This window comes from Nyctibius grandis, chromosome 4 (genome assembly GCF_013368605.1).
Source record: "Nyctibius grandis isolate bNycGra1 chromosome 4, bNycGra1.pri, whole genome shotgun sequence".
NCBI classification, from domain to species: Eukaryota; Metazoa; Chordata; class Aves; order Nyctibiiformes; family Nyctibiidae; genus Nyctibius; species Nyctibius grandis.
Window position 1 is genome coordinate 102342388 of NC_090661.1, and position 27138 is coordinate 102369525.

General features: G+C 40.3%; 1 protein-coding gene across 2 annotated transcripts in view; it reads left to right on the forward strand.

The window, feature by feature from the left end:
• Positions 1-27138, forward strand: part of DOCK1 (dedicator of cytokinesis 1) — a 313699-nt gene that overhangs the window by 70262 nt on the left and 216299 nt on the right. For both annotated transcript variants that reach the window (XM_068400212.1, XM_068400213.1), the window contains exons 23-25: positions 1519-1627; positions 14176-14246; positions 15493-15599. In XM_068400212.1, the coding sequence (XP_068256313.1) occupies positions 1519-1627; positions 14176-14246; positions 15493-15599 (287 nt within the window). The remainder of the gene's footprint in view (positions 1-1518; positions 1628-14175; positions 14247-15492; positions 15600-27138) is intronic.

Sequence of the window (27138 nt, forward strand, 5' to 3'; positions counted from 1 at the left end):
CCCTTTCCTTCTGTAGTAGGTGGTCCATCATGATATCTTCAAACACAAAGAAATCATGCTATGACTTACACATAAAATTCCTGGGTGTGGTGCTCTTTCCAAGCTGCAGACCACATTCAAGACCTTCTTACTGGGTTTAACCCCTGAAGAAAATGGAAGAAAATAGAGGGGAATAGAACTCTTGCTGGGAGCTGCTCTAATGGGTCTTGGTGTAAAATGTTTAGGTGAGCTCAGGGACAGAGCTAGTGGGTCTAAGGAGGGCTTTGGAAGCCCAGTTGCTGTTGGATGAGGCTCTTGGAGGCAGTCAAAGCCAACTGAGTAAGCATGGGGGTTTAGTTGGGGAAGAAGTCCCGTCTCGTGTTTATAAGCGCCCCAGTTCAGATTTCACCTGGATGCCAGGTTCTCCTGGGCTTCTTTTAAGCACTGATCCTTTTTTTTGGGTCATGTTAAGTCTGTATACCTGAGGTTCAAGAAGTGTATTTGCAACAGCCCCTGTGTAGGTGAGTCATACAGATTGCCAAAGGGGGAAAAAAAATTTGAAAGGATTTATGTGGAGCTGGTGGTCTTCTCCCGCTCCTTTTCCATGTCGTAGTGAGAATTCTCTCAGCCTGCACTTGAACCAGAGATCATGCTGCATTTAAAATATTCAAGAGAGTTTCAGGAACATTCATTCCTTGAACCAGTGGTCCAAGTTCTTCAGCTTGCTGTATATTTTTTGCCTTTGGTGTTGCTCAGGCATCTCGGGGCAGTTTTTATTCCCCTGAAAGCATCTGGCAGAAAGAGGGAGGGAGGAGGGGAGAGGGGTCGCTGTGGGCTGATCAGCTCTTGGATCTGCCTTGCAAACTTTAGCTGTGGATTAGTCGTTCTTCTCAGCAGCTGTACTGACTGTATGGGGAACTGAGCCTTAGCTAGTTTAGTGTCAGCAAGCCTGAAATTAGAGGTGAAATGTAAGAAGAAAAAAATGTTGTTTTTTTGTTTGTGTTTTTTTGTGGGTTTTTTTTTTAGCAAATAGTGGGTTGATAGGTGTTTTCTTTCTTTGAGAGGGTTTAAGGTCACTCACCTTAGGCCTGGTAGATTTTAATGATTGCTGGCAAGTTGTCTGGATGCTTTCTGGCTTTCACATCAGAGAGCTGCTTGGCATTGGTCCTCCCAGACATCTGCTAGCTCTGTGCAGGGTGGAGAGGCTCCATCCCACTGCTGCATGGGCATTGGAATTGGGTCACTGCTGAGGGATTCACCGTGACTTGAAGGCCTAAACAGCAATACTGGATGTAGAATTTTACACAGGAAGCTTTAAAATAAAAATGTATTGTTCCTGCTGGCCCAGCCTGGTTGGTCTGTCCTGTCTTTAGTTTTTTTGTGAAAGAAAACTCTTGGTTCAGTGAAGAAACTTGTTGACATTCTTGAACTTAATAAAAAAAGTAATGCAACAAATTATCATCTGTCATTTGAACAGATTTTTAAAAATGTATTTCAATTTTAGTTAGATCGTGCTTATGAAACCCAATTATTTTTCAGACTTTATGAAAACAAAGGAGAAGCAGACTTCAGGGAATCTCTGCTGCAGCTCTTTAAGTCCATCAATGAGATGATGAGCAGCGTCTCTGATCAGACTGTCATAGTGAAGGTATGTACTTTACAGGTCTCCATCTTTGCTTTGCTTTCGCATCCTGAGCCATAGTTAGGCGGTCAGTGGAGTGTATGCTTGTGTTTGTGACCAAAAGTGTGTTCTACCTCAAACGTGGCTAATACGTAGTGCTTCTAGTTTGTGACTATATAAAGAATGTGCTTTGAACAAGTAAGTTTGCTTAAATTGCTGCAAATACCTCACTTTTAGTTTTAAAAGAGAACTTAGGGGTTAAATGACGTTTAGCTTATTTAACTTGTATAACCTTAACGTTAAGGTATTTTTAAGGCATTACCTTTAAGATGCTGATGACAATGTAGATCCTCATATTCTTATGCACTTATTTATATCCTAGGCTGTTCAGGAACTTCAGTATAGTATCTTAAGCCCTAGAACATATTTTTAATGGAAAATCAGTCGTGAGTCAGACTGCAAACTTCACCCTTCACCCCTCTTCTTTTATTCCTTTAAAACAGTGTCTGCTTTTGGTAGAGTTCTCTGGCTCATGGAATTGGGAGTGTGGTCTTTGACCTCAAATGAATATGGGTATTGATATCACAGAGCAGGAGCGTTGAATTATAGGACTGGTAGGTTTTTGTATCCAGAGGAGTCCGAGGTCAGTGTGCCAATACCGGTCTCGTGTTCTGTTAGTGAACCTCTTTCACCATGGAAGGGAACAGAGACTGTCATAAACACGCGTTTGATAAGCTACACCTTGAAGTTCTCCTTGTGGTTCCCAATAGAATTTATAAAAGGACGTAACTCTTGACCTAGCCGTGCTGAATCAGTTGAAAGATAATTGAAAAAGGCTAAGAACTGGGGTTGAATTTGGGGACGGTTTGACAGTGTGACTCCTGCTCAGATGTGCAGTGGTTGTGCATTAGAAGATTTTTTTTATAGCAGCTGGGAGGCAAAGACAGACAGTGGCAAAGTACTGTGCCAGTGCAAGAGGTTCCTCTTGAAGGGAGCTGGGAAGAGTACAGCAGGAGAACACCTCAGTCAAAGACACGGGTCCTTTGTAGCTAGTGCGTGCAGATCTTAGGCTGGTAATACCATGCTGAGCACACAGCAAAAATAGATAGTGGGGATAAAGCTGCCGAGTTCGAATATTTTAGGCAGAGAGACTGAGACTGTATCATCTGATAACAAAACAGGGATATTACATGTTTCAAGAAAGCTATATTTTCGTACCATTGACAAAGCATCTATCCTGAATGGAAAGTGGTAGGTTTGAGTCAGTGACTCAGAGTGTGCTATCTGGTGTTTTACAAATAGGATGTTTTCAGATTACGAGGATTGAATGTAAGATTTATTTTCCTGAGATTCATTTGTGAGGCCTGTTTTAGGAAGGCCGACGAACATGAGCTTTTTGCTTTTTCAGCAGTTTATGCCTGGAAAAAAAATAAATGAATACCCCCAAAAATAGATTTGTCCTTCACCTGAGGTGCAGGAAAAAAGACAAACTTCCTAGCAAGGGCTAGAGACATCACACTACAGCAGTGTCTGTCCTAGTCTGTGTATTGTTTTACATTCAGTTCTCTGCAAACTTGAGTAGAGCACATCTACTGTCTGCATTTGGCTGCGTGAAGCATGCTGGTAGACGAAGCATTGACAGATGAGCCAGTGTGGGGTTGTCTGAGAAGTGTGCTTGTGGATGCCTTTCAGAACCCTTGACAACCTTTCATTCATTATTCATTGCTTTTATCTCCTTTGGACTCTAATTACTTAGCTCTTAGAACACATAATTGTTAGTATTGGCTTTTTGCAGCTTGTGAGATTGCTTTTATTATGTTCAAATATCCACTGAAACACTACAGTTTTTTCAGTAACTAGAAATGTGTGGTTCTCTTACAAAGAACAAAATTATTGAATAGCTGGATAAATGTGGGATTTTTTTGAGAGAGAATGAGTATGGCTTCTGCAAATCTTGCCTGCCAAAGCTGTTGGAGTCCTGGGAGGGTGTCAGTAACCATTTAAAGTGGACATGACGTTACAGGCTTCATTCAGCATCTTTACCAGTGATGTGGAGCTGGTAGTTGAGTACCATGCTAGTGGTGAGGAAAGTCAGAAGGACCTCACAAAACTGTGTGGGCTAAACGGTGAGCTGCAGGGTAGACAAATGTGAGGCAGTGCATCTCGGGAAGAGTAAATGAATCTCTGTAGGATGCTCTGCTTGAAGCTGGCGGTTGCAGTTTGGGGAAGACACCTTGGAGTCATAACTGACAGCTCCCTGGGTCATTGGTTCCATGCGCAGTGGCAGGCGAAGAAGCAACAGGGTGTTGGGTGTCAGCCAAAGGGATAACGAGAACATGGCAGGGTTGTTAGATAGCCTTGGTGCATCCACATCTCACATGCCAGGTGCTGTTCTGGTCTCCAGACCTCAGGAAATAGTTACAGGGGTACGGAGGACCAGGATTGGGAATGGGGCACCTTCCTGGTGGGTGAGCGGTCTGTGAAATAGGGTGCACTCACTGATACCAGTAGGAGGATGGTTTAAAGGAAGGGAAATAAAAGCTTTTCATTTCTGAAGCTTGCTGTCACGGAGTGTTATGGAGGCAGACAGTGTCAGCAGGCCCAGAAAGAGGTTAGGCAGATGTAGAGACCATAGGTCCATAGATGTTCTGAAAGGAGGGGTGGAGATGCAGCCTCTAAAGGATGCTGGGGGAGCCAGGAGGGGAATGCACCACAGAAACTGTAAATGTCATCTCCTGTGGCCACCTTTGGAGACCAAGTCCTGGGCTGTGCAAACCATTAGTGTGACGCAGTGGGCGTTTTTGGTGTTGTTGGATACTCTGTTGAAGTTTTGTAGAAAACTAATGAAGATAAGCAGATAAGTTCAGGGTCCCTGTGTTGTGCAGGAAAGATCAGCAGATCTAGCTGTAGCAGTTTCAGGCTTTTTTTACTGTTTTTAATATATATTGGGGAAGCTAAATAAGTGTATACAAAATAGGTCTGTCTGGAGAGATAAGAAGTTGAAAAGACCTACATAGAAAATTAAGGTGCTTCACATTAAAAGAGACAGATGCGTAATTCACACATTTGAATATTTCTATTCCTCCTTGCAAAAATCGTAATCTGTCTTGATAGATTATCAACATGAAGCAGAACTGCCACTGGAAAGTTTTTCTGAAATGTTTGCAACTTTTCTCTTTGGACTGGTTATACTGATTTTTTTTTTTTCCTCAGCCTGTTAAGAGAGTAGCCTTCAAGCTGGCACTGTGCAGGGGGAGAATGAATGACTGCAGTCTTATGTTCTTCGAAAGAATTACCTTTTCTCTATCCAAATCTTTATGTCTTTGTGGAAGCTGATGAGCTGTTTCTGACTGTAGCTCAGGTCTTCAGTTACTTAATATTTTGCACTTAAATGACTCCTTTTTTTTAATTCGAAATTTTCAGGGCTTTGGGCACATTTTGAAAAAAAAAAAAAAGTTTCCTCAAAAGAAAACTGTACGAATTGTACAAGGACTTAAGGTTGTAGAGCACAAAAAGAGACATTGAATTCAAACCTCTTTCAGGATTATGACTATTCAAAATTTCTTAGAGTAGGGGTGAATTCGTGTATGTGGCTGCTTTGCAAACCTGTCTTCAGTTTCAGCCATTAACGAAACAAAATAAAGAATATTTTCTGTGGAGGACAGATTGGATATCAGGAAAAAATTCTTCACCGAAAGGGTTATCAAGCACTGGAACAGGCTGCCCAGGGCAGCGGTGGAGTCGTCATCCCTGGAGGGATTTAAAAGCCGTGTAGATGTGGTGCTGAGGGACATGGGTTAGTGGTGGGCTTGGCAGTGCTGGGTTAGTGGTTGGACTCAATCTTAAAGGTCCTTTCCAACCAAAACAGTTCTGTGATTCTATGAGTTGGCCTTGAGTTTGGGAGAGACCCGTCTGTGTCAGCTGTCCGTCCCTCACTGTGTCCCATGGTGGGTCGGGCAGGGGAGGGGGCTCTGAAGGCAACCCCAGTGTGGCTCCGCTCTGCTGCCCACTGTCTCGGTGCAGTTAATGGTCACTTGGTGGCTGAAGAAGTGGTCACCTAGTCCTTAGGGTGTGTATTTGTACTGTCCGGCTTAGCACGTGCATGGAAAAAACCTGTTTTTTTCCAGAGTGTAAGGATCTTTTTCCTTTCATGAGCTTTTGCTATTGCAAAATAATAATAGTTTAAAAACTTTATTCAAAGGTTATTTTAAATTTGAGTTGTAGTACTTTAGCTACATATTTTTACAATAAATAGGTAAAAATCCATACGTTCTTGGAACACGATTTGAGCAGAGCTTTACTAGCATTTATACCTCTTAGTGGACTCAAATATGTTGCAATCAAAATATTAAGGTGTAAGAATGCATAAAACCCACTTCCATCCTAGGCTATAAAGGCAGCACTAGTCAGCCCTATAGGTTTGAATTTGAGAAGCTGGCGTGGTATAAATTAGTGTTCAAAACAGCACAGTGTTTGGTTTTTTTATAGTTAGTTGACTAAATATAATTGTTAGGGGTTTTTTTTTTGTGTCTCAGTGTTGACTACAGCAGTCAGGCATTCAAAGGCTGCCTTCTGCACTTGATTTTTTAAGGTGTGCAGTTGCCCAGACTGGAGAGGGAAATTCAACCAGTCATTTGAGCTGACTGATGGTTTGGTCGTCCTCTTAATAACAAAAATTTTTCTAGCATGATGAATGGTGGTGGGCTGTAGTAATAGTTTGAGAAGTAGAGAGATTAAACTTGGTTTTTCAAGTATCAGTTTGATTTTAAGAGTTACTTGATTAAATAAGGTGTGCAGCGTTTGGTACGTGCCCATATTTTTAATGGTTACAAGTGTAGTGAGCTTTCCTGGTTTTATTGCTATTTTCTGCTAATTGGTGCATGATAATTATTTCCTTAACCTTTTACTGTTTAAGCATGAGCTCATCTGAAGCCTAGCATGACGTTTCAAGTTTAGATAAAAATGCAAATGTTTCCTAGTAATTTATTCTCCCATCTTTGTGAAACAAGGGCAGTTGAACCAGCTGCATCGAATTTATGAGGACTGTCTGACTCGGGCTGTGTTTGTATGAGGGAGCTGAACTATTCTCAGCAGGGTGCTCACAGTTTGCTCTGATGTTTGCTGTTATGCGTGACTTTGTACTGCTGTTCAGGATGACTGAAAAAAAGATAGGCTGGTACCCGAGTTAGTTCTGTGCTTGAAATGATCTTGATAAAGTAGGTGTGTGTATAAAATTGTCCTGTAATGTGACCGCAGGGAGCTTGGGGTGGAAGATGATAACATTTCGCTAATGCGAGTTCTCTTGTGTGTGTGGTTTTTTAATAATCCTTGTCACTTTTAACACATGATGTGTATTTCTCAGTATCCATACTGTACTTTTTCCTACTCTAAGATTAAGCATTTATTGCTAAAGCCGCAGAGAAGTATTTAAATGAAGACAGGGAAATACATTACAATCTGCTGAAGTACCTAGGAAGAAAACAAAAGAGGCTGCATTCGTCTGGAGGGCTTTTCCAACAGGTTGAACACTTTATAACCATCATTTAAAATCAGTTGAGTAACAGAATGCAACCATGGACTGAGGTTTCTGTGTCCCTATATGGGGACCGTCTGGTGTTACACTGGCAACAAACACAATAATCTCTAGAAGAGCACAATGCCACTTTACGTGTGATCGTGCTTTGTGCTATTTTACACTGAATTTTAGCCAGAGGCGCTGGTTCAGTGGTGATTTGGAACGAATGACTGCTGTAGACTGGGGCAATTCAAAAAGTGTTTAGGAGTTCCTGGAAATTGTTTCATCCAGCTGCTGACTGGGCTTAATTTGGCTGGGCTGATGAGTTTAATAGAATGGCATCTGGGATAATGCTTGTGTAGAAGGTAGGTGCTTTGTGTTGAATGACACAAAAGATGAAAATTAACATTAAAATCAGGTACAAATTGAGTCAGGTAAAACAAATTTATTGCTTCATCAAACCAAAGAGTTCATAAGAATTACTATATTTGGCAAAGAGATTTTATGCTTAATTTTGAGACTAGGCGTGCTGTTTGAAATGAATTACTTCAGAAAATGACATTTTAAAATTCAGTATTTTTGCTTTTGTGTAGTACAAAGATGAACTTAAATCCTAGACAAAACCTGTAGTATACTCTTCAGAATACATTTTGTTTAATACTTTGCAAACGTCATTTGTTCAATCTAATGGCAACCTTAAGTTAGTATTGCAGTTTTCTTAAACAGCTACTGTAAAGAAGCTTTTGTTACTGTTTTTCTGACATTCCTTGTCAGTATAAACCCAAGAATGGGATAAAAGTTAGAATTTACTGTTGTGAGACTGCTTTGCTGTATTCTGTGCTGCTTTGTTTTCATTTCCCAGTGACCATTGTTATCACAGTAGTAATTTCTGTTTTGTATTAATGAAGAGATTGCTCAATATTCTCAACTGTGTAATAAAAGTAAATTAGTAAAACACTCATTGTTTATATCTGTTATCCAAAATTATATCAGAAGTGGCTTTAAGCTACTTAGCAAGGTTACCCTATCTCATTTTAGTGTGCTTTCATGTGACAGAGAAGTGTTTGTGCAGACAGTTTGTCTTCTACCGAGTGGTGGAAGGCTTGGAGGGAGCTGGGGTCGGAGGACAGGCTTACACGGTGTCCTAGAGGGAACTGTTAGGAGTGAAGAGGGATTCGGATTGCCTGGGCCCTGGTAGGAGTCCCAAAACTTAAAGTTGAGGTGCTTATATTTGCCTAATGACATGAAGAAAAGGTGTGTATCTGTCCTCCCATCTCTTTCTGGGAGGACTGCTGATATGTGTTTGTCTTCACAAAGAAATTAAAAAGTCAAGAACTTTTCCGTAAGGCAGCTTCTCCAGGTAATTTTAGCCGTTGGGGTTTTTGGGATTCTTTTTGGTGTTCCAAAAAATAACTGAAGCTTACTCTTATTTTACACAGTTTATATATGCAAGTGTCAAAGTGCTCTAAGCAGGTTTTTGGGGGTTTAAGTTTTTTTTTTTCCCCCAAAAAAATTGCCAAAAAAAAAAAGTTCCTTTCAGAATAAAGTGACTGTTTTGCAACAGTGTTTTCTAAATTGCTAGCTTAGGATAAATGTTTAGTCACAGAAACTCCTTGAACCTTTAGATCTGAGGAATTCACTAGTTTTTCTTGTGGTAGATCCCATTCCTTACCCATTCTTGCCTCATTAAATCTGTCTGGAAATGAACCATCAGGCAAAAAAGAGCCGTGGCAGTGTGGGCACTGCGGTGGACCCTTCACTGCTGTTCAGAGGGACCAGCGTTAGAAATAACACCTTCGTTGTACTTGGTCTTAGTTATTCTGGCCTTCTGAACCATGTCTGAAGGGTTTTTTCCCCCTGTTTTGATACAGGCCATCACTGAATTTGTTTCTTCAACGTGAAAAAAAACCCCTGTGTTATTTAGCTGCTGGCTCTGATGGCGTTTAGGAAAATACAGTTAGCTGTTAAGTCATTATAAGCACATCAAAGAATTTATCTTAAAGGTTGCAAAGGATGACTGCTCTAGATAGAGAGGGGGTTGTGATGATTTAAGGAATAAGTTGCAATTATTCTGTGGAACTATAAAACCTAGGAGTTTTGTCCTCTGTATTGGCTGTGCGGAGAAGTGTGACCATCAATTATTGCTTAATTTATTCTATTTAAGGCAAAGCTTTGGCTTTTCTGGACCTTATTATTTTCACTTAGTGAGTTTTACTTCTTGGCATACTTAATTGCCTTTTTTATAGTTTAGAAGGGTGTCCTTGAAGCACTACAGTCCTCGGCTTAGCAGTTCAATAGGTTGTATTAGCAGCTGGTTCATGTAATAAGTGTCAGTTAATGGTTCTTTTCCTATGGATGTAGTTTGACTGTGGTATAATACCTTTTATACGCAGATCTGATATTCATAAAGGGGAAATTAACACATTTGTGTAAGTGTACAGTGGTGCATATGGCTGTGTGTGGTGGGGAGAGGGAGGAGTAAGGGATCAGATCTAATATTGAAAGATACTTTGAGTTAGCTCGTGGGCTGACGTGCACTCGTTGATGTCATGCTGATCCTTGACTCGCGTGTGAATCACATCACAGGGGGGAAAAAAAACATCCAATAATACCCTGAGAGTCAATATAACTGTGTGTGTACAAGGAAGTTTAGCTCAGTAGCAGGGAAGAGCTATCCATGATTTATAGGATGCACTGTCTTGTTTCTGCTTTCTCTCCTTTTTATTCTTCCCCTTTGCCAGTTTATTTGTGTGCTTTGTAGTACTTAAAATAAATGATTTTGTAACTTGATAAGGGTAGTAATAATTTGTCACTGGTTTTCCACAAAGAGAGAAGCCCCTTTAGGCAGTAAAATTTTTACTGCAGCCCAGCTTGAAACTGTGTATAATTATTGACTAAGTAAGACTGATATTCCCAGCTTTGTGTGCATATCTAATGTGATCACATGGCAATTATTGCAAAAACCTGTTTGATTAAAAATCAAAGAACTAAGATTCTTCATTACTCTGTTTTCTCTAATGCTGTTTCAAATTTTCAAGTGTCTTAGGCATCCCTGTGTAACTATGAAATTAAGATTTTGATGTGGTTTGCCATGTGCTTCTTGCAGAAATGAGGACTTTGAACCTTTGTCCAGTGCTGATCAAGAGTGGAAAGTAATCTAATTTAATTTCTCTCAATGGAAAAACAAAACCAAACCAGATTGCTTATTTGTTTTTTCCTGATGTTATATGAAAAGATGAGAACAGGTTTTTTATCTGCTGGATTTAATATCCCTCGCTTATGTATTCCAGTATCCTGGGAATAACCAGCATTACAGTTGTGCTACGGCTAACAAAAGATCTGCTTTCAGCTGCAGCTTCTAACAGAGGAAAATCTACAGTGAGAGCTGCTCTTTTCCAAGAGTTAGTATCATCAGAAAGTTATTTTAGCAGACCTTTGGATTACACAGATACAGATTTAATCATGGGGCTGCAGAGCCTGCTTGCCTGATCATACTGTCATATAATTGAGTCAGTTGAGCCTGGAAATTAGGAAATACACTTCCACAATTCTCTTTAAATTTTAAGAAATTAAACTTTAATTGGTTTGTCCGTAAAGTAGAACCTAAATGGCTGGTAATTGTTGTAACTACAGGCTTTGAATTGATGTTTTACCTGATAGTACTTCATTTAAGCCATTAAAGTGTTAATTTTAATGATTGTGCCAGCACAGTGTGAAATTTTAATTCAAGATATAAAATGCAAGCTTTTTTTTTTTAGTATGTGTTACTAAACATTTATTGCTACATGCATTTGAATGATAAGCAAATAAAAACACAGCGATGGCTGCGGTTTATAACTGGTCATTAGAGTCCTCATCCATCAGAACACATAAGCGTGTACATAATGGGACTATTTGCATAATTACAGTTACGAGCTTGATTTCTGAGCGTGTAAGTAGTCCTTTAAGCATACGTGGAAACGTTTGATGATCAAGCTTGACAGTTTAAATGGACTATGAATAAAAACTGGAACACTCGGAAATTTCTATCTAACCTATTGATGTGTTTGTTCTTTGCTCTTCTAAAAGTGGTCAGCAAGCGTTGGCAAACTTCCCACATTGGCTACTTGAAGTTATATGACAGGTTTCTTTCTCTCCTGAAGAGTTCATTCTCTCAGCAGTCTCAACAGACACTGTTGGTGGCTTTTGAATTCAAAACTCTCTTCCCCCCACCCCCATTTTTCTGCTGTTTCTGTGAATGCTTCAGCAGGTGAAAAAAATCACAGCTTTTTTTTCTAATGAATAACACCAAGTAGTATCAGTGCTGTGGAAATATACCTTTTTCTTTTATCTGAGCAAATATTGTTGGGAAATGTTGGGTATTTATTCAATTCTACTTGATAGACTGAATTTGAGAGCAGAATTGAACATGGGTTATAAGAGTCTCACATATTTTGTTCTCTGTGTTGGCGATGTTTCTGTAATAATGACTATTCAGTGCAAAAGAAATTTGTCTGTTCGCCTTGCAGAAGAATATACGAGCTGATTTGAAGATGAGTGTAGTGTTTAGCCTGGAGAAGAGGAGGCTCAGAGGTGACCTTATTGCAGTCTACAACTACCTGAAGGGAGGTTGTAGTGCAGTGGGAGTCGGCCTCTTCTCCCAGACAACTAGCGATAGGACAAGAGGACACAGCCTCAAGCTTCACCAGGGGAGGTTCAGGTTGGACATTAGGAAGCATTTCTTCTCAGCAAGGGTCATTAGCCATTGGAAGGGGCTGCCCAGGGAGGTGGTGGAGTCCCCATCTCTGGAGGGGTTTAAGAAAAGCCTGGACATGGCACTTAGTGCCCTGGTCTAGTTGCCATGGTGGTGTCAGGGCAATGGTTGGACTCGGTGATCCCAGAGGGCTCTTCCAACCTGACTGATTCCGTGATTCTGTGTGCGCTTCAGTTTTAATAACATAATAATTTAACTAGAAACTTGTTCAGCTGCGATAGCCTAGTGTTTTCCTCCAGGACGGGTGCCGTTTCCAGGGCGATATTTACTGCTGACCTGCAGCCACTTGTGTACATGCTGGAATAGCAAAGCTTATAAAATTCCTAAAGAATCTAATAGTGCTTTATAATCTAGAGGAAAGAATTGCCTGAATTTCTGCGTTTGGGTATGGTTTTGGACATGGATATATGCTTTCTTAAACCATCTAACCAAAATCACTTTAATCTGCATTTTTATTGAGAAATATGTAAATTAATAACTGCTTCGTACATTATTCAATAAAAGGCATATTTTGTATCACTGATACCTCTGCTAATCTTATCTAAAGATATGCAAATGATTTAATTAAAATAATTATACTGTATAATATACCTGAACTTTGCTCCAAAATAGTACGTATTAATCATGAATGGTACTTGTATTTTTAGCTGGAAAGACAAAGTATTTGCTTGATAGTAGAGTCTAAACTTTCCCCCTCTCCCCCCCTTTTTTTGCTTAACAACTTGGACACCGAGATGTCCTTTGTGATTGTGATCAAACAATTGACCTCATGCACTGAAGAACGGTGGGATTTGATTTAAAATTAGTAGGGCTGTGGCAGAAAAGTGTAGCTTTTTAAATAGAGAAGTGGTGTTTTATGTACCTACAAGGCAGTACTCCTGGAGTCTCTTTCCCTGTGGCTGTTCCTACTACTAACAACTACTGGTAAATACAATGTTTCTGTCTCTTGAATTCCTCTGACCATGGAGCTGTATAGTATAATTGCTTGTCATGTCATGGATTTCAGACTAGAAAGGAATTGATTAAAAAAGAAAAGTATAAGGGCTCGTCTTCTAATTCAGAAGGATGGGGAGCACATGGTGCTCTCATTAATGGAAACTGTGAATACTAAGCATTAAGAAATGCCTCGTATGGGGAATAAATCATTCCCCCTTTTGAGGCAAAATTACATCTGTAATAAATGCAAAGGTAAGCAAAATAAGTCTGACTGTTGTGGTTCATATTTGAGTGACTTTTGTTTCTAGTCTGGTGCTCAGTGGATGCAAGAACTTGAGGGACCTCAGTAAAAATAGTGTGTGTGTGTTTATGAGCTAATAAGGTTAAGATTAAAACCAGAGACTTTTCCCTTAGGGTTTCTTAGGTAGAACGTTTTCTTATCTATTATTTGAAATAGGGCATTTAAATCCATTTGCAAATGAAGAAAAAACCCCCAGCTTATCTGATTGAAATTACTGTTTGTCTAGACAAAGTGATTTTTATTTGTGGTGTTACTAGAGGTCCAGTTACTATTGTCTAACCCAGAGTGTATTCTGACATGATTGCATTAAATTGCTGGGCAGTAATTTTTAATTGCTGGATTTTTGCTCTTGATGCCTGTAAGAGAATGTTTGCTCTAGAAATAAAGAACTCCTAATTTTTACTAAGAAATGGAAAGACAAATTTACTTAAAATTACTATGAATAATTAAAATATTAAACATCTGTTTGTATCTTCTGAATCTTTTCATTATGTCCTGTGAAATGGAGTGACAACTGCGAGTTCAACGGGAATTAAAGAACTGCAGTTTCGTTAGCGGCTACCAAGAATTTACTGCAGGGAAAAAGGACAATTTTGCATTTTTGTTTCATTTTTAAGTAGTGGAGGGAAAATTAAACCCAAACAATTACAGCATGGCTGATGAGAAGGTGCTTCTCCAGCTCTACAGAAGATGGGGGGGAAAAAGTGGTTAGAGGAACATGACTTAGTTGCGTGTTGTGTACCGATACACCAAAAGGTTTCTGTAACACGTTGGAAGGAACTTATAAGTCTCTAATTTTGGTGTAAATTGTTACTTTTCTCCATCTTAGTGATCTTTCACTCTTTTAAATATGTTAAATCTACAAGTTTCATTTTCATTGAGTTTCAGTTTGGGTAACTTACCCCCAAAGGATACGCTAAGGGGAAGCCACAGGGGTTTAGCTGAAGCCACAGAGAACAATTAAGCCAAAGCAGCCTGCTCTTGCGTGGTTCTCTTCTTGCAGTCTTTCCATCAGCTTTAACGAAGGATGAATTTCAGTCTCGTTTATTTGTTGTTTTCATTTTTTTTAGGGGGCAGCACTTAAATACTTGCCAGCTATTGTCAATGATGTGAAATTAGTATTTGATCCAAAAGAACTCAGGTGAGTACAGTTAATGAAATGTGTAGTGTAATCTTTATCTAGATCTTTATTTTTCTCATATATATATATACACATATATAAAAATATATACAGAGGCAATGAAATATGATCACCTGAGATGTTTTATCCCTTTTATTTTATTACCTTTTTTTTTCCTTGCAGATATTTTTAGAGCTACACAAACAGCCTGTTTTTAAAGTAACATGTATGGCATTAAGGTTTGACAAATGTCTTGACAAACTTTGCAGTCTTGTTGAATAGTTATGTAATGAGATAGCAAGAATTATCAATCAGGCAACTGACATCAAAACTCTTAAGCTTTATACTTGATGCTTCACTCTTTCAATTATATATTTAACGTAAATAATATCTCCAGTTTTGTTCAGTGAACCCTATTGCTGGATTGACATTTCAGTAGCTCATAAACATAGGAATGTTGTTAGTAAATAGAAAGGGTAAGAGGAAGATGTTTTAGAACAAAAAAACAATAGAGAAACCAAATAAAAATAAGTTTTTCAGGACAGCTTTCAACGTAAAGAGAGAAAAAAATCAGTGATGTGTGATAGCAAAAGTATTGGGAAAATATACCAAGTGAAAAATACCAGGGTTTGGCCTGTTTTATCCAAAACACTACAGTTTTTCTGTCACTTACAGTATTTAAATTGAGACTGAATAATACTTAGAAGTGAAGGCTTAATGGGAAAAATAAAAAACCCTAAGATTTTTAGGAAGTGATGCAAAATTATTGCAAAATCTTTTAAAAATCTGTGTTATGTGGAAGCTCAGCTGATGAGTGTGATGGTACCTTATCATCCTAAAATGTGTGTGTTTTGTGTGTTTTTTTTTCTTTCCTGTGAAAACTTGTAACATGAATTATGACTTTTTTTTTATTTTTGGCTTATATGGTCATGTATTATTCCATTAATGATACGTGATGATGGAAGCAACGATGCAATAGCACAGACAACTGAAATTTGAAATCTAAAACCTTAAATGAAACATGGGAGGAGAGTGTAAAACAGAGATAAAAGGGAAAGGGCAAAAGAAAAGACACAAAAAACTGAACAGACCTATTAAAGACAATTCAAGTTTCTCTGAAATTCCTGTCTAACTCTTATGTCTGGAAAAGAAATGAGTTTGCTTGTCCAAAAGTATGTAGTTGCTTATCTTGTTCTGTGCTATTGCATGTTTTTTTACATATTTTGGAGAAAGACTAATATATTGTTACTTCTCCCTTTGTACGTAGCAAACTCTTTACTGAATTCATCCTAAACGTTCCCGTGAGCCGGCTCACGATCCAGAAGCTGTACTGCTTGATAGAAATAGTTCACAGTGACCTCTTCACGCAGCACGGTAAGCAGGACCTTTGCAACCCTTAAATTGTCGCATTACTCATTGTCTCCAGACCTCTGCAACTGCAAGGTTTGTCCTTGCTGCTGAACGTGGTGGAGGTTGTAACCAATTAAGGTTGTTCATTAGAAGGACAAGAAGATTTAAAATAAGTGAGGAAATGCGAATTGACACTTACTGCAGGTTATAGATCATAAGGAAGTGAAAGCAAAAACTTGTAATTTTTAATGTAAAAAGGGCACTAAGCATCCAGTGTTATTGACATGTGTTATAACTTTAACTATGATGTATTTTATCAAAAATTACTAATTCAGCTTTTGTGCTCAGTGGAGTTCTGTGGAGAAAAGGGAAGTTTTTGATGTCCTTTCTTTCTGAAGCATCATTCTCTCCCTTTAAGCTGTCCCTTAGCTGAAGTAAAACAACTTGCAGACCTTTTAGTGTGCCATTCATCCATGCTTTGTTATTTTCTCCTTTTACATCAGTGTGCCAGTGAAAGGTAGGTTCAAGCACTTATCTTATAGATTTCTTCATTTGAGGTGAAACATTTTATTCTTTTTCTAGATGGTTGCAGGTTAAACTAACCTAAACTAAGTGTTTATGGGCTGTCAGAAGAAGTTAATGAGGGAGCAAATAGGCAATGGTTCAATGATAAAGGAAATTTGAAAGGATTCTTCTGTCAGATCAAAAATACTGGGACCACGTGATGCGAAGTGCTGATAAAACAAACTTTTCTGGTTCCAATTTAAAAAATGTTCTTGGTGGATAGGCTTTGTACTGGCAGGTCTTATACCAGGTCAGGTAATATCTAACTACAGCTATGTAACTGTTGCTGGATCTAGTAACTTGTATTTTCTTCCAGTTAGCAAACAAGTATAAAGCCAGCACAATCTGTGCTGCAATCTATTATGCTCCTTAATTTCACACAACTTTGTGCCTTTGTGCCTGGTGCAGTTCAGCAGCACTGCTAGAAGGTGGGATGTGGCATGAACTGGTACTGACAACTGTGGAATTAAGTCCTGTTGTTCTTTCCACTTCTTTCCACTTGAAGTTTTCTTTCTAATTTTGCACAAGTAGCAACGAAGAATGATGTTCAAAGAACGAGCTTTACATTTTGATGGCACTTTTATTTAGACTGAATTGTCAGTAAGGTTATTCTCCAGGTTTATGATTTATAACAAGTACCTGTAAAATTACTGGGTCTACACGATACACGTTACATGCGAGTTTAAACCTTAAACTTTGGGTAAAAAAAAAAAAAAACAAACTAATGAGAATTAAGACTGGAAGATAGAGATCCTGTAGACTCTGAACCTTTCAAGAAAGAGATAGAGCTTTTCCATAAGGAACCCTTCAGTACAGTTCCAGTCCCACTTGAGCAACAAGGCGTAACACAGGTTGTAAATTTACTTCGTGCAGTTATGGATGGTGATGAAGTAAGAATGAATCTCTGAAAAACAGAGTCTACCAGCCATGTCACCACGTACTGCACCAGCAAATCCAAATGCAGTTCAGCTTGATCCTTGCTTTTGAGATCTTCTTTTGAAATTATTCAGCCCTTATGAGCCACATTGAATGAGTTTATTCTGCATTGCAGGGTTTGCAAGAATAAAAAGGAGGAATGCAGATGGAGTTGCTGGTGTTGGGGCTTGGGTGAAATGGTGCTGGTCTCTCTTGAGACGGTTTTAGTGTTTGCCCTTTCAGAGAGGTACATCAGTGTTACTCTTTTCCTTCATTCATTCTCAGCTTGCTGTCTCTGTAGTATATTTTTCCTTTTTCTGTCTGCTTTTAGGTTGCAAGGTCTTTGGGGCAGAAGGCAGTAATATAAGGTTATTATACTTGACTATCTTGGATAGGAGGAAATGGAGATAACTCGGATAAAACAAGAAATTATGGATATAGAAAGCACTCCTAAGGAAGGCTATCGGGGCACATCATGTATTTACTATATTAATCTTTGACTTCCCTTATTCAACGAATTTCATTTTTAGAGGTGGAAGGAGAAATTGCGTGTGGCTGGTTTGGTTTTTAAACCTAGCTCTCAAACTCAGCCCTTTGGGTTGCAGTGAATGGTACAGTCCAACATTATTGAGCTCCTGAGAAATTTAAATGAATCTGCTGTAATAGCAGGGTCATTAATCTGAATTCAGTCCAGTTTTGTTGACAGAACAGTGCTACTTAATGGCTTTTGGATCTTATCAGGAGGCTCCTAACCAGGGGTTTTCATGTCACTGGCAATTAAGAATGTCTTAAATCTAATGTGCTTCAGTTGAGTTGCAGTGGAGATTCAAGGCACGTGTGCTGGTAGCGCTGCCCAGCTGGGCGTGCGTGGCACAGCCTGACAGCATGGGACACTCGCTTCACCCCACGGCAGCCCAGCTGCCCTGGAGCAGTGCTGCGCACCAGGGGAGGGAGCCTGGCACTGAGGAGGGCTCCAGAGCTCGGTGTGGCAGTGATGGGGCCGTGCCGCTTCCCGTGGGCTCTATTAGTGTACACACCTCTGCGCTGCCCTCCCTTCTGTCTGGTTATGTGTGACCTCATATATATTTGTATTTTTTTTGTGTGTCGATAAGCAAAGCATTATCTTAAAAGCTTCTCTTGCCAGTGGTAATTCTCTATTAACTTGTGTCTACAACTTGCAGTCTACAGCTACCTGAAGGGAGGTTGTAGCGCAGTGGGAGTCAGCCTCTTCTCCCAGGCAACTAGCGATAGGACAAGAGGACACAGCCTCAGGCTTCGCCAGGGGAGGTTCAGGTTGGACATTAGGAAGCATTTCTTCTCAGCAAGGGTCATTAGCCATTGGAAGGGGCTGCCCAGGGAGGTGGTGGAGTCCCCATCTCTGGAGGGGTTTAAGAAAAGCCTGGACATGGCACTTAGTGCCCTGGTCTAGTTGCCATGGTGGTGTCAGGGCAATGGTTGGACTCGGTGATCCCAGAGGTCTCTTCCAACCTTATCAATTCTGTGATTCTGTCTGGAGAACAAGTTGTGCTGGGAACCTTTCATAAACACTAAAATTCAATTGAAAATAAGCTAAACCCCTCCCCCCAGCCTTTGTTAAATTTAGATTTTCTTTTCCCGCCTTCCTCTGTGGGTTTGAGTTATTATTAAAACGTACTTCGACTTTCTCTCCTCTTCCTCCTTGATTCAATAATTTTTAACTGATAGGCAATACTTTCATATAAGTATCCAACTAATCCTGTATCGTATTGCAGAAATGAGATTTTCTTTCCTAAAAGCAATATGAGCTACAGCGTTGTGGAATTGATGGAAAGCTGTAAAATGTACAGAAAATCAAACAGCATTTCATCAGTGTATTTCTCTTGGAGAAAAATGCTCTAATTCTGTGCTTTGAGAGGTCAAGGAAGAGTAATTTGTGTCTCCAGAGGAATTAAAATGCAAAGTACATGAATTTGTGAAGCTTGAAGGATTTTGGGGTGAGAGGGGTGAGTGTGTGAAATAGTTTGCTGAAGCATTGTGCTTGAAGAGTGATGGATGTTCAGTGGTATTTATGAAGTCTGAAGAGTTTGGGACCTTGGATGAGAATGTACTATGGCGTTGTCATTTGTATGTCTTTAGAAAAGGATGTAAAATATAGTTTTAAAATTTGTTCACTTTTTTTCTGATTATGTTGTGTGCCATTTATGTGTTTCCTTCTGAAATTCAAGGTGACTTTTCTTCTTTGCAGAACTTGTACTTACTTTTAGTAAGCTTTCTTCAGCCCTGGCAGGAAAACCCTGTACACTGCTTAGGTTTTGGTGCTTTTGTCCTAGCTGTGGCTCATAATTGAGCCCTAGTACCAAAGGGAAAAAGAAAAATCAGTATGTAGCTAGTCAGTCAAAGCGACGTTAAGCAGAGTGTGTGTATTTATATATATGTATTTGATAGGAGAATAATAGCTAAGTGACTTCAAGGAGCATATTTTTCCAAGCTTGTGGTTATTTACAGAGGCCAATGAGTAGAAATCATCTGTCTTTAGAGACTAAATCTGTATCAGATCTTCGTGTGTCTAGTTTCTGTCCTTGAAACAACAAATATTCAAATACCACTAAGAAAAGGTTTTCCTGTTTTGGTGTCAGGGCAACGGTTGGACTCGATGATCCCAGAGGTCTCTTCCAACATGGTTGATTCTGTGATTCTGTTGCTTCCCTGCTACCAGAGACAGCTGTTCCTGCCCATTTTCAGGGGTCACATTCATCGAGTTCAAGGCCTGTTTTGCCTCAGATGATCTGCCTTTTAACCCATCCACGTTCATATCAATAATCTGTTATGGCTTTGGCAAAACAAATGTGAATTTTCTTCTGGAAAAGCATAAGCTTGCGTCGTGGTTTTTGTTGAGCATCATCACGTTAGGGATTATTTTCAATTTTCTTTTTCTGTTCACACAGTAGACCTGTGTTATACATCATTGGTAGTTAAATGAAGCGTCTTTATCCTTGCAAACTTCAAAATTTTGGTTTCATGTAATTAGTGATTTATCTGATCTGTTTTGTCCCATAGAGCTGTTTGTATTCTCTGTTGCTTGGTTTTACGAATGACTTCCAGCTAATTACCAAGTGAGCTGTGTAGCTGCTGTATTCTTAAATAGGAAATATAGTGATTTCTCCATTAGGAAATTGTTAGTCTGTTAAATATTAGTAGAGCACATATAGCATTTGTAAGAGTTCTTACTGTATAATTACGACTAAAATTACAATCTTTGTCTCCATGCTGTGTAGCAGAAGCGAGGTTACTAAGCATAGGCTTTATTTTTTTGGCCACATTAACTAAATGAACCATAAAATCAAGAAATGCATTTGTCAGTGTCCCTCCAAATGAAATGTTTTTAAATTGACAAAAATTTACTGCGTGTATTTAGCTTCAGCGTAGTTCCTGTGTCAGGGTTTCATTTGAAGTCTTTGCGTGGATGCTCATAAGTTGATAATGCCTCCTGAGCATCCGTTTATAAAGATTAATATTTTATTCTCACTGCGCATTCCTGTGACATTAATCATCGTGAGTTGGACTTGTGCAGTAGCGAACAGATGTCGAATTATTGTTGTCTGTAATCATTGCGCATCGTCCTCATGAGCTGTCTTCAGAGCTGGCTTTTGAGCAGGAGACTAATGTTATAGGCTATAGATTTATCAAGGTTGCCCATTAATCAGGGCTGGGAGGTGTTTGTGACAGGCAGGCTGATGGAGGTTAACCTTTCCTCTGCTGTATGTCTAAGTAATCAAGATACGGATGATCAACCCAGTGTTTTTCAAAATAGTTTATAGCAAAGGATGCCCTTAAAATCTTATCTCCTCATAGAGCATATTACTATAGGACTAGATTTGTTTAAAAATATGTATAGATATTTTTGTGTGTGTGTGTGTTGGTGGTTCCATCTTTGGATTTTGTTGCCTTGTAGCTCTTCTATTTTAATAGAGTTATCTGGAAAACATTAAAACGATGGAGTTGTTTCAGCTGTAAAAACTACAAGAGAAAGGAAAAGTATGTAAAAATCATCCAGTATGTAAATATGATTTTATTACCTGCCAGATGCTGAGTATCATGAAGCACCCTTTTGATTTTAGGCATAGCTTTTGTCTTTCCCGTTGGCAGTATTTACTTCAAAGCAAGCTCTATGTTGGTATTTCTTCCTTAGCATAGAAGTTCCATTGGTAATGGGAGGGCCAACTAATCTGCAGAAAGATTTCACAGTGTTGGTGCTTGCACGGTTCTCTGGGGTGTGGGTGTTTGGGGTTTTTATTGGTGGTGGTTTATGGGCTTTTTTGTTTGGTGTTTTTTTTTTTAAAAAAAAATCTGGGAAGGACTGGGATCTTTTTATCAAGTACCCAGCACACCTTGATCCTTTGTTTTATCCTCCCGTGTTCTAAAACCTGCAACAGCTACAAACCAAACAGCAGATGTTCACAGGTTGTTGTTGAGGAATGCAGAGAGCCTCTAAGGTGGAAACTGAGGAGCTCTGTCAAGTCTGCCCAAGGGAACTTAGACTTTTGTGCAGGTTGTGTAATTCTGTCCTTGTTTTGTGGGGATAAAATTTATAGAACCACTTTTCTGTTTTTTCAGTTTGTGGCCAGCTGTGGGCTGGTGATCAAGGCCATGAGCAGTTAAACCCAGGGCAGCTGCCCCAGGCTGGCCCACAGGTGTGTCCTGTAACATTAACCTCAGGGTCACTATAAATGGGAAAGCTGCTGGGGATGGGGGCTCTTTGCTCTGCTCTCTTCTCAATGGTTGTGATCCCGGGAGGAACTTTTGTATTAATATTGATACTCGTTTTCATATTTTATTAAATCTGTCTATATTTTAACCCATGAGTCTCCCTCCTTTTCCCAATTCCCTCTCTCAGCTGGAGAGGGGTCTTGGGTGATAGAACAACTGGATGTTGTTTATCCCTGGGTACGGGCTAAACAGAGACAAATTCCAAATGTAGTATGACAAATCAATTAGTTTTTCTTTTCTCAGAAATCCAACTTGAATACCTTCCCTATTGATCAGAGTGTACTCTAGGCAGTCTAACTCAAAGGTGACATAGCTGCAGTTTTCGCCTTCTGCGTGCTTGCAGATATTAAATTGATCTTTGACCGTTTGCTGCTAGTGGGGCTTAACGGGGACATGAAACATTTTCAAACCTCTAATTAGAGGCCTTTAAGTTATTAAAGATTGATTCACCTCGCAGGCTTTACAAAGGCACGTTCGTGTGTCTTTGCTGGAGTGCTTAGGAACTGGGTGTCAGGGTTCTTCCTCTCCCCTGCACTTGGTGAAAGGAGTGTGCTGCACCACTGTGGTGTGGGGGGTTTCTTCATCTGCTCTTTTCTTTCCAAGTTAGTCAAAACTCAGTGTAACGGCATATGCCGAGGTCTCCAAACACCAAGGCACAAGGCTGCAATCACAAAGCATCTCTGGGGTAAACAGACTGAGCTGAACTAGGCCATTCACTGGGTTGGAATTTATATGGAAAATTAGTAAATAATTTTGACCTGCATCCATCTGGTGATTGCTGTCATGTAATAACAATCTGAGTACTTGAGCAAGGAAGGGAATGTTTTTTGGGATAGGGGTGAGTGGTCAAGGGCTAGAAGAGCTCAGAGGCAGAAGTTTAAAGTGAATATAAAATGGTGATTATAAGAAATATGTGGCAAGTCAGTACCAGGAAAACCTTTTCTATGTAATGGCTGGATCTTCACTCATAAATTTTTTTTTTTTTTTTCCCTATTCAAGGGGTGCTGTGGGGGTTTTTTTAGCTAAGGTTATGCATTTGAAATATGTGACAGCAGTGTGTTATTTTAAATGCACATACAGAATCACAGAACCAATCAGATTGGAAGAGCCCTCTGGGATCATCGAGTCCAACCATTGCCCTGACACCACCATGGCAACTAGACCATGGCACTAAGTCCATGTCCAGGCTTTTCTTAAACCCCTCCAGAGATGGTGACTCCACCACCTCCCTGGGCAGCCCCTTCCAATGGCTAATGACCCTTGCTGAGAAGAAATTCTTCCTAATGTCCAACCTGAACCTCCCCTGGCGAAGCTTGAGGCTGTGTCCTCTTGTCCTATCGCTAGTTGCCTGGGAGAAGAGGCCGACTCCCACTTCACTACAACCTCCCTTCAGGTAGTTGTAGACTGCAGTAAGGTCACCTCTGACCTTACATCATTGTCTACCATATTACAGCAGTTTGGAGACTTCATTTTCCTATAACTAACTTTAGATCATTTAATGAGTGTCCTGTAAATAAGCTCTTTCAGTGAGGTCAGTTCTGTTTAGCCATTTTTTTCACAGAGATCACCACGTCTTTTCACTTTTAGTATCTATATGGATTTAGGGTAATATAGTTGTAAACAACTAATGGGAACTTATGATGAAGGTGTTTCTCTGTTACGGGATTTGGATGTTTTGTAATCCAATTCTCTGCAACCTAATGGAAATGAATATGAGGGGATGTGGTGAAGTCACGGCTAGCTGTATTTCCCCATGTAAATACATTGCAGGGTCTAACGTCTGTTTCTTGAGGCGAAAATTCCAACAAACGCACCATGATTTTTCTCCTTTTTGAGCTATAATGCTGGAGGTTAAATGACCAAGAAGCAATTAAATAGACTCTGCATTGAAGAAACTAACTCTTCGAAGTACTTTCTTTGAGAGCCCACTTGCACATTCCTAGTGAACATTTGCTTAGGTGGGTTACTTGAGACTGAAGAATATTTCTCTTGAACTACTAGAAGCTGGATGTGCTTATACACTGTTATTTCTCCTCCTCCACGTGTGAGCTTGCAGAATGAGGATGCTGCTTGTTTCAGTTCCTCTCTAGCATCTTGTTGAGCTGGAGTGCTCTCTGTTCTGCGTTATAGCATGGTTTTTCTTGATTATTTTTTACGTCAATGACTTTATTTTTCCCCAATGTGCTGTTTGTGAGAGCAGGATTCCAGGCTTTGTGCTGGGTATCTTGCCATAGGGATGAGTTTGTGGGGTGCTGCTCCTGTAACTCTTTCCTGCTCTGTAGGAGACAGGTGGCTGTGGTCACTTATGACCTGGGAGGCCCAAAACAGCTGCAGAGAATAGTTCTCCTTATTGCAGCTGGACCTTATGGCACAGTCTGAAGGTTTCAGGCAGACTTTGGGCAGACTGTTTCCCTGTGAAGTCCATCTTTGCCTCATCCATCCTGTTTCCTTCTCTTTTTTAGTGGCAAAAGCAAGTCATCTTGAGCCTATACTTTATCATGGAGGCTCATCAAGCGAGAGTAGCTTTCACCTTGGCACTGAGTTTTTAACGCCTGTATCAATTTTTCCACTGCAAGCCAGACCACAACACCGTAAGCATGTATTGATTTCTTCATCCTTGGCACCCCTTTGCTTCCTAGCTGTCAGTTTTTCTGGTACCTGCAGCGCATGTTTTAGCTCTGGTGATACTGCCTTGTCTGTCCCATGCTTGTAACCAGCAGACTGAGAGCTGAGCCTTGGTTCTCACTACGGAGGGATTTTGAAGGTGGCACCTGCATGGGGCCCATGCAGTGCAGTTGGGTATTCTGTTACACTAGTACCTTCTACAGCACTGGCACCTCGGCACCTGCAGTGCAGCATCTCCTCAGTACTGATGGGAACCACCAGGAATGGTCGAGGGTAGAAGTGCACATTCTGTCTCTGGCCGTCTCTTCAGCGACAGATGAAGCCAGTAAAGGTACTTAATAATTTTGGAGAATCAAAGCCAAGGTCACCATCTTTTGATGATGCAGATCTTTGTCGTCCTTTGAGCTACTGCTATTTGCTGTAGCTTCTCAGCACCAACTTGCTCATTCTGTAACCCCCGCCTATCCTGACTGCTTCTGGATGCCAGTTATGTCCACTGCAAAAGGACAGAGACCAAACGTCTATCAATAAAGGGAGTGTTTGGTTGCAGGAGGAGCTTCTGCTGTTGAGTAGCACTCTACTGCTGCCAAGAGGAGGCTTCCTAGTGTTGAAAACATTACTTTGAGCTATTGATCTCTTGGCTTCTCAGGGAAGTGTTAGGTATAACCCTAAATAAGTGCTTTCATATTGCAGTATGGGGTCATCCCCTCTTAATTGAGATGAGTCTCCAGTTTTCATTTTTTAGTCTTGTGCCTCCTGTTGTGGTCTGTAAGTTACTTGCACTCTTGATGTCCTTTTAAATAAAGACTTAATTGAGTGCTTATGAGCATTTCTCAATATTCCAGGGACTTCAGCTTTTGTGTGAAAATAATCTCTAAGCAATTATATAGTCATTAAGGACTGCCATGAAGCCTTCTCTTGTAAGTCATCCATATGCCATCAAGTCCAAGCAATTTGGGTAATACCACTTAAAAAAAAAGTTAATGTATTATACCTTTTGTGTGGCTGTCAAGAGCTTCATCTGTATTTTCCCAGGTACTGTATAATTAGTCCTCTCACGTGCTAACAGCCAATGTAGTATTTGACAAAGTGAGTTCTTCAGTCGTGTTTTCAGAGATCTGCCAGATAGATTTTTATAGCACAAAGGCAACTTTTTGGAGTGACCCACATTGTGATAATGTATGTCCATGTGTCAGGAAAATAAAGATTTCTTAATTGTAACTATTATTTTTCAAGATACTTGGTTCACGTGCGTGTACACACATAGCTGTGCTGCTTTCTGTCTTGTCTTATGCAAATGACTTCTCTGAGAAAAAGCTGCCTGCCAGCTTGGTGATCCAGCCTTTGTAGTACAGAGACGTAGTACTTCTTTCTTTGGGCAAAGAAGAGCTCACACCTTCCATATGTACCTGAGATAGTTGGGCAGATCAGGAGGGAAAGGGACTTGGGAACTGGTGTCTAGTGGGGTAAAATAGCTGGAAAAGTCTCATGGTTTTCTGATGTTCCTGTTCTGCAGTATTCTTTAGAGGAGGTGGAAAAATACCAAAATGTTCTTAATTCCTCCTTGGCCTTTCCTGCTCTCCTTTCCCTCACCACCAAAATATGTTTTAGTACTACACTGCTCAATTCAATCATCGTTATTTCTTCCTAAGTCAGGCTGTTATGAACAAGAATAACCAGTTCCCCTACTTTGGGCATGGATTTATTTGGGGGCTGGAAACAGGAGAGGCTAAAAGGGTTTTAACTTCACTCTTTCCTGCTTCTGAGGACTTGAGCCAAAGTGTTGACCTCCATTTACCTCCATGTCCATTTCCCTCATCTTCCCCATATCTCCCTGCAAGTCCTGTACTTGCCTTGTACAGGTCTTGCAGAAACTACTTCTGAATACCAGCATAAAGTATTTCAGCAGCGTTTTTGGAGCAAACCAGTATCTTGTCAGAGTCAGCTGACTCTGACTTTCTCCTCATCTGAAGGTGGGCTCTGAAACACCTTTGTGTGTCGTCTTGGTGTGCCATCCCTGTTGATTACTCACCTAAGAACTGGCAAGCAGTGGTACTACCACAAAATACTACTGAAGAAGGCACAGAGATCAGGAAAGACTATAGAAGAGCATGTCACAGAGCTGAAAGCTAATCTGAATAGCAACATACATGTCATGAATCGTGTTTGGATGGTTAGGCTGTGCTGCATCAGTAACCAGTGCAGGGAAGGTAAAGGATGTTTAATATACCTTGCCAACACTCAACCAGTCGAGCAAGCAGGAAGTTATGCTTGTATGTAATGCTTTGTGATGGCGCTGGATAGATCCAGTTAACTCTTCTCCCAGGCAACTAGCGATAGGACAAGAGGACACAGCCTCAAGCTTCGCCAGGGGAGGTTCAGGTTGGGCATTAGGAAGCATTTCTTCTCAGCAAGGGTCATTAGCCATTGGAAGGGGCTGCCCAGGGAGGTGGTGGAGTCACCATCTCTGGAGGTGTTTAAGAAAAGCCTGGACATGGCACTTAGTGCCATGGTCTAGTTGCCATGGTGGTGTCAACATCAGGCCGCATCTGGAATATTGTGTCCAGTTCTGGGCCCCTCAGTTCAAGAAGGACAGGGAACTGCTAGAGAGAGTCCAGCGCAGAGCCACGAAGATGATTAAGGGAGTGGAACATCTCCCTTCTGAGGAGAGGCTGAGGGAGCTGGGTCTCTTTAGCTTGGAGAAGAGGAGACT